The sequence below is a fragment of the Myotis davidii genome, unplaced genomic scaffold, assembly GCF_000327345.1.
Source record: "Myotis davidii unplaced genomic scaffold, ASM32734v1 scaffold2601, whole genome shotgun sequence".
NCBI classification, from domain to species: domain Eukaryota; kingdom Metazoa; phylum Chordata; class Mammalia; order Chiroptera; family Vespertilionidae; genus Myotis; species Myotis davidii.
Window position 1 is genome coordinate 26,000 of NW_006291445.1, and position 8,242 is coordinate 34,241.

At 38.6% G+C, this 8,242-nt stretch overlaps 1 protein-coding gene across 1 annotated transcript in view; it reads left to right on the forward strand.

Annotated features, from left to right (window-relative positions):
* LOC102751617 (testis-specific gene 10 protein) overlaps positions 1–8,242 on the forward strand; it is a 115,735-nt gene that overhangs the window by 25,945 nt on the left and 81,548 nt on the right. The window contains exons 3-5 of the mRNA XM_006764747.2: positions 4,225–4,290; positions 5,552–5,675; positions 6,049–6,204. Of these exons, the coding sequence (XP_006764810.1) occupies positions 5,625–5,675; positions 6,049–6,204 (207 nt within the window). The 5' untranslated portion in view covers positions 4,225–4,290; positions 5,552–5,624. The remainder of the gene's footprint in view (positions 1–4,224; positions 4,291–5,551; positions 5,676–6,048; positions 6,205–8,242) is intronic.

Below are 8,242 nucleotides of genomic sequence, written 5' to 3' on the forward strand. Positions count from 1 at the left end.
GGACAACTTTTTAAAGAGAAACTTCTTCCATTATTTATTCCATAAAAATGTTTTGAAGATTTACTATTGTGTTATCTATTGCTATGTATCAAATTTTCCCTAAACCTTAATGGCCTTAAATGACAAACATTTATATCTCGCAGTTTCAATTGCCACTTAGCTGAGTGGTTCTGGTCCATGTTTTCTTAGGAATTATCATCAAGATAATTGCTTGACTGTCGTGGAAGATTTGCTTTTACGATGCCTTACTCAGGTGGCCATTGGCTTTTGGCAGGAAGCCTCAGTTGCTCGCCAGGTGGACCTCTCCCTCGGGTCGTTTGATATAGTCTTTACAGCAGCTGGCTTGTCCCCAAGCCTGTGATCCAAGAGAGACAGCAAGGAGGAATCGGTAATGCCTGTGGTGACCCACAAGCTGTGCACCAGCACTCCCGCCACATCCTATTCATTAGACGTGTGTCACTAGGTGTAGCCCACACTTAAGGGGAGGGCAGGTAAGCTCCATTTTTTGAAGGAAGGAATATTAGAGTTCGTGGACATTTGAAAACCACCACAACTATATGCCTCCTTTTATCTTCTCATTTTGAGTTGTTTGCCATTTATATCTTAAAACAGTGTTTCCCAGATAATTAAAAATACAATTTTTTTAAATATGGAGAAGCAGAATTGCAATTTCACCATTACTAGTACTAGTTTCTTTTGATACAGTTTATATTTTTAATTAACTTAGAAGCCATTATCAGACACACACAAATATGCACAACTCTCTCTCTCCTCTGCTTGCTTTATTTTTCTCCGTAGCACTTTCCTACTTACTTTATCCCTCCCTCTGCTCCAGCCACACTAGCTTCCTTACTGTTCCTTGGAATTTAGCTGACATCTTTTGCCTTTAGGACCTTTGCTGTACGCTGTATCTTCTGCTTGGAGTGCTGGCCCTGATTTTTATATGGTTGACTTGCTCCCTCCTTTAAGTCTTTGCTCAAAGGGCTCCTTTTCATGAGGACTTCCCCAATCACTCTATTTAAAATTCTAACCTGTTCCTTCATAAACACCCCAATAGCCTTAACTCTGCTCTTTTTTTTATTGTACTATATAATTTATTTGTTAGCTTTGTTTTTAATTGTCTACCCAGCTGGAATATAACATCCCCAAAGGCAGGGATCTTAATTTATTTTGTCCACTTTTTTATATGTCCAGTGCAAAGAACAGATGTGAGTGCTCAATATATATTTTTTGAACAACACACTCACTATCTGACATATATTTTACCTAATATCTTTTGTTTTTCTCTTTTTAAGTAGAATGTCAGCTTCATGAGGACAGAGATTTCTATTTTATTTACCACTAGATCTAGCATATAGCAAAATGTCAGGCACATGGTCCTCATTAAACATTTGTCAAATAAAGGAACAAACTGGGTTAGCATCTTTTTATTTTGTTTTTCAGAGCAGAATCAGCATTATGTTTTTTATATGTAAAGTAATACATATCTATTATTAAAAATTTTCACCTATATAAAATAATATCTGTAGTCATACATTGTAATAACTAGAGAAAACCCATCTCCCTCAGTTTATATGTTACTAGAGGACCAGTGGTGCCCTGCCTCCCGCCGTGCGAGGAGGCACCCCGTGGGTGGCCAGGACCCGCGCCTAACTCGCACAGCGCTGGCCGCCATGGGAGTCAGGCCTGACTGGAGCCGCGGGCAGCTGGGACCTGCGCCTGACTTCTGCCCCAGGCCACCCCCTACCCTACTCCCTGCATCCACTCAGGCCGCCAGATCCGGATTCACTGCACCAGCTTGGGCAGCCCCCCCTCCCCCCGCCCTGTCTCTGTCTCCATCTCTGCTCTGGGCCTCACCTGCGAGCACAACCTCCTCCTATCCGTCGTGACCCAGTACGGCATCTTGGCCTAATTTGCGTATTACCTCTTTGGGTGTGTGTGTATATGTGTGTGTATATATATATACTAGAGGCCCGGTGCACAAAATTTGTGTACTCGGGGGGGAGGGGTGGGCCCTTAGCCCAGCCTGTGCCCTCTCGCTTGGGAGATAATGACCTGCTGGCTTAGGCTTCATGCCAGGTGGCAGAGGGCAGGCCCAATCCCTAGGTGCAGCCCTGGTCGGGCTCAGATCAGGGCCGATTGGGGAGTTGGGGCACTGCCCCCTGTCATGCACAGAGCAGGGCAGATTGGGAGGTTGCGATGCCGCCTTCAGTCACGCTCAGGGTAGGGCCGATTTGGGGGTTGGGGCACTGACCCCTGTCACACTCAAGGCAGGGTCGATGGGGAGTTTGCGGCGCCACCCCCTGTCACGCACAGAGCAGGGCCGATCAGGGGGTTGGGGCGCCGCCACTGTCACATAGGGCAGGGCCGATGGGGAGGTTATGGCTCTACCCCATCACACACAGAGCAGGACCCGTGGAGGGGGGTGGCGCCATACCCTATGACACACAGAGCAGGGCCGATCGGACGGTTGAGGCACAGCACCCTGTCACACACAGAGTAGGGCCTATCAGGGGGTTGGGGCGCCGCACCCTGTCACACACAGAGCAGGGCCGATCAGTTGACAGGTGGGTCCAGCTGGTTTGCCCTTAAGGGTGTCCTGGATGAGGGTGGGGGTCCCCACTGGGGTGCCTGGCCTGCCTGGGTGAGGAGATGATGGCTGTTTGTAGCTGGTCACACATCCTTCAGGGCGGGGGTCCCCACTGGGGTGCCTTGCCAGTCTGGGTGAGGGGCTGAGGGCTGTTTTCAGGCTGGCGGGTGACTGGAGCTCCCAACCGCTCCTTGTTTTCTTTGTTGTTGTTTTTTTATTCTGGGCCAGCTTTAGCTCTGGCTCCAGCTCTGAGGCTTCCGCTGCTGAAGGCAGGTATCTGGTTTGTTTGGGTTCTATAATCAAAACACTGTATCATCTCCAGCTCTGAGATCCCAGAAGGCTGAAAGCAGGTTTCTAGAGTTTTGTTTAGCTTCTATACTTTTAACAGTGTTTCTAAAACTGCAAGCTCAGAGCAAGGCAGGCGGGGAACGTTGGAGTCCTCCGTCACTGAAGAAAGCAAGTCTCATGTTAGCTTCAAGCTGCCTGGCTGCCGGCTGCCATCTTGGCTGGCAGTTAATTTGCATATCACCCTGATTAGCCAATGGAAAGGGTAGCGGATGTACGCTAATTACCATGTTTCTCTTTTATTAGATAGGATATAAATTTTCTTCCATCTGCATATAGGATATTTTTATATAAATTTATTTTTTATAAGAATGTGTCATACTAAATAAAACTTTTGGCCTTGTGGAGTTTTAATACTAATTTAGTATGGATATGTATACACACTACTCAATATTTATCCTTTTTTTTAGTGTCTACATAGTAGTATAATTAAAGCACTGAAAATTGTCGACCCAAATAACTTACCCATAACATAAGCTTACCCAAACTGTGTATGTTATGTCTCATACCATAAAATCCCATAATATTTCATAAAAGTATGACTTCCAGAGACATCTTAGAAAAATACTTTAGTCAAAAGCACAAATGAGGCATAGTAGTCCTAGATTATATTTAAAAATAATACATTTAAAGAAATAAAATATAGTACATTTAAAATATAGTACATTTTAGTTTAGAATAATGAGAGGTTTATGAATTGAGAAATAAACTAGCTTGCCAACTTTCAGCAGAGAGTTTTACAGCTTTGCATAAAAACATAGTCACTGGCCTCTAGGAACATACAATTTAGTTATATACTAAACTAAACTATAACTATGGGGAACTATACTATGAGACTGGATATGTTTGATGTCATAAATCTTATACAAAAAGATTTTGTGGGTTGGATTGAACTAAGCTATTAAGAATTCAAAGGAAAAGACAATCATTTCTGACCATGGGTGATATGGGAAAACTTTTAACATCCTAGTCATTCTTTTATTTCTTCCATATTATTATCTTCAGGATTATAATTAGTATTGACATTTTTTCTAGTTTGTGGGAGTAATTTAAAAAATATCAATATTTTTTACAAGATATTAGCTAATTCAAAGAAACTATTATACTTCATGCTAGGTTCTTTTACCATCAAAGGTAGGAAAACATAAAGAGGTGGAGTATTGTTTCTTTTGTAAAATATTCACTGCATGTTTTTATTTTTAAGTGTCTTGCTTTTTATATTTCTTTTCCCAGTTAAATCAATTTACATATTTAAAATCCAAATAATTTTTTTCTGGCTTGATTTTCAGATTGAACTCATTTGCCAGCAAAATAATATAATAGTATTGGAAGATACAAGAAAAAGGCTTAGATCTGTAAGTGCCTTTTATATGTTAGGTAATAATTTTTATTTTTGTTAATATTAGTAAAACTATAAAAAATTGTACATATGTTTTGACTCTCATGATTTTGTGAACAATGAAAAATGTTTGTGTTCTACAGTCAGCCCTCTGCTGGTTGCCCAGGATACTCCCATGTGTAAGAGCAATGCTGTTCTTGCTCCATTTCATCGTTACTCCTTGCTCTCCTAGAGAGAACTTTTGGTTAGTTTTAAGTATCAATGCCCTTCGCTGTTAACTGACTTAAAATGATAACTGTGAGTAATTTAATTCTCAACATGTAAGATGCATTTGTCTACATATTTTCTTTTTCCTAGTAAGAAATATCTGTTATTTCAAGTTTTGTTGTTTAGTTCTAGGTAATATGTTTTCTTTAACAATGTGAAATGAAAACTGCTCTGTTTAGACCTTTCCATTTTATTATTTAAAATATTTGAAACATCTTCTCTGTAAGTATATCTGTTATTTCCTTCCATTATAGCATTGGTAAAATAAATGTAAAAGAAATGTTTCTAAATATGCTAAAGTGAATGGGAATGCACTTGAAAGTTCTTATAACTATAGAATATCCAGTATTCCTTTAATTTATTCATTCCTTGAACAATTATTGCACAATACTTAGATGCTATACAAGTTTTTCTAAGTAAATTAATTTTATTTTTAGGATTTGTAACTATCCTTTGGACATTTCTGGCCTCTCTGAAATTTCTTTATTTTCTTCTTTCTTTTCAAAATTATTGGGTAAATTTAGGAGTACTTTTAGTTAAATCAAATATAGAACATTCAGAAATGCTGGGAAAGAACGAAAACTAACTGCTCTAGTTAAAGTGTGATTTTTCAAAGTTATTTTTAAAACACCACATTTATTACCCTACCTGATTTAGCTCAGTGGATAGAGCATTGGCCTGTGGACTGAAGGGTCCTGGGTTCAATTCTGGTCAGGGGCACATGACCAGGTTGAGGGATCGATCCCTAGTGGGGACATGCAGGAAGCTGCTGTTCATTGATTCTCTCTCATCGTTGGTGTTTCTGTCACTCCCTCTGCCTTCCTCTCTGAAATCAATAAAAATATATATTTTTTAAAAAGAACACATTTATTATTTTTAAGGATCCTGTGTGTGTTCAACTTCATGTAGAAAATGTTGCTGTAGTTTAGCTTGAAATATTGGCCTGATTTTTTTCTCTCTGGCAAGATAATTTTAGAAACTAAAACATCACAAAATAAATCTCCTTCCAGACTTGATTCCTTTATCAAGAACTTAGAAGCAGACAAAGATCACTGCAAGAGTGAAGCTCAAAACTTGAGAAAGATGATCAGGAGTAGATCCAAAAGTCCAAGACGCCTGTCACCATCTTCCCGGGTAAGTGTTGGAAAGTTATAAATATTTTGGAGTTTATTGCTCAAACAGTGACTTTTATTCTTTAATTTACCTAATCTGGAAACAATTCAGGTTGATTGGCATGAATTGGTATATCAAAGATGTTGGGAGACAGAGGTCTCTTTGATAGACAGTGGACCATTGAAATTGGTTCTTTATCCCCAGTATTTGTCAGAGCTAGGAGGTAATCAGATAAATGTGGAGCAATTTGGGATGAAGCTGTTTAAAAGCGAGGTGATTTTTAAACTTTCTTCCATCATTTCCTTTCTTTATACCATCATGATTGCTTAAGTAAAGGCTGTGAAGTGCCATCATATCAAAGAAGTACTTCACATTTCTTGTCTCATAATTGTAGGCTACACACTGTGATGTAGACCTTTTGAAGACCACACGAGACCGTGAAGAACTTAAGTGCATGCTGGAAAAATATGAGCGTCATTTGGCAGAAATTCAGGGTAATGTCAAGGTTCTTACATCTGAGAGAGACAAGACCTTTCTTCTTTATGAACAGGTAAACTTGCTTATAACAAAGCATGTAAGTAATAACAGTTAACTCTAGAGATATGTAATTCTTTAGGTATGCTTAAATCTGCCAATCAAATTACTTTAACTACCAGATAGGAATTACCTTCATTCTTAAGATATTTTTAATGAAATATATATTTCCAATACAGTATATGTGTGCACACATACATATGTTATCCCCATACCCATAAAAGGTCATATACATGCATAGAAATAGTCTGATTTTTGGAATATGAAATGGAGAAAACATTAAATAGAAAGATATGTTGAGTTTAAGGTAAAAATATTTGAGTTTGGAGATTAAAAAATTGTAACATTATTTTAATGTACTATCAATCACTTTAGAAGCTGCCATATAACTTAATTTCAGAGAGTAAAATAAGTTTATCTCTATTTTTAGCTTAAAATTAATACCTCTATTAACCAAATAGTTTCTTTATTCCACAAATATTAAACAAAATATATTACCAGCATAATATTTTAAAAATATCAAATTCAATTAAGAATTACAGCAGTTTTTAAAAATATATATTTTATTGATTTTTTTTCAATATATTTTATTGATTTTTTACAGAGAGGACGGGAGAGGGATAGAGAGTTAGAAACATCAATGAGAGAGAAACATCGATCAGCTGCCTCCTGCACACCCCCCGACTGGGGATGTGCCTGTAACCAAGGTACATGCCTTTGATCGGAATTGAACCCAGGACCCTTGAGTCCGCAGGCTGATGCTCTATCCACTGAGCCAAACCGGTTAGGGCAAGAATTACAGCAGTTTTGCGCAGGGTGATGGGCTTGCCACTGTAAGAGAAAAAAATAATCATAAGATGGAAACATTGTTTTTTTGAAGTTTTAAAGTTCACCTTAGTGGGTTGTATTTTAATTTAAGGTCAAGCTTACTCATTGCTTTTTATTTTATTTTATTATTTTATTTTTTGAATATATTTTTATTGATTTCAGAGAAGAAGGGAGAGGGAGAGAAATAGAAACATCAATGATGTTAGAGAATGGCTGCCTCTTGAATGCCCCCTCCTGGCAGGGACGATCAAGCCTGCAACCCAGGCATGTACCCTTGACCAGAATTGAACCTGGGACCTTTCAGTCCACAGGCTGACACTCTATCCACTGAGCCAAACCAGCTAGGGCTACCTAATACTTTTGAAAACACATACTACTTACTATTCAATATAAGACCTGTAATTGTGTTACTGAAATTTGTTTTTGGAAAATTCCAGTCAACAAATAAATTACGTCAAACCACAAGTGTTATCTGACCCCTATTTGGGTCTGCTCTTTGCCATTTAATTAAGCTTGTTATAGGAGAATTGGCCCAGGGGGAAATGGATCTGTCTGGGCATATATCTTAATATATAAAATAAATGCCCAGAGAATCCTTTTGGTTAGATCACAGTACTCTTTTCTTTCACTCAAATCTCAATCTTATTAACTTTTTTCTTTCTCAGCATTGTCTTTTATTATAAAGTTTTAAACATTATATTAGCTATTTAATGGATGACACATGATATTCTCTTCCCTAATTAGCTTCCTTGTTTTTAGTTTGGGCAGTTTAAATAGCAGCTACCACTTCTAAGTGTGGGGTGATTACTTGGCTTTGATTAGAATTCTCTGGTGTCTGTGTCTGTACCATGAAACAATGTATGTACACATGATTAAAGGGTCAGAACCGCTAAGGGGCAGGAGAGTCCTTTAATGAGAACTCTGTGCGTATGAGTGTAAGATGTGAGATTTTACTGAAACCTCTGGATAGAAAATCCTATACTTGCATAAGTATACTTTGTTAGTGATCCTCAAATTTTTGCTATATTCCTTCTTTTCAGACAATTTTATTTTATTTTAAATATATTTTTGTTGATTTCAGAGAGAAAGGGGGAGGTAGATAGATAGAAACATCAATGATGAATCATTGATTGGCTGCCTCCTGCACGCCCCCTACCGGAGACCCAGCCCACAACCAGGGCATGTGCCCTTGACCAGAATGGAACCCGGGCACCTTCAGTCCGAGG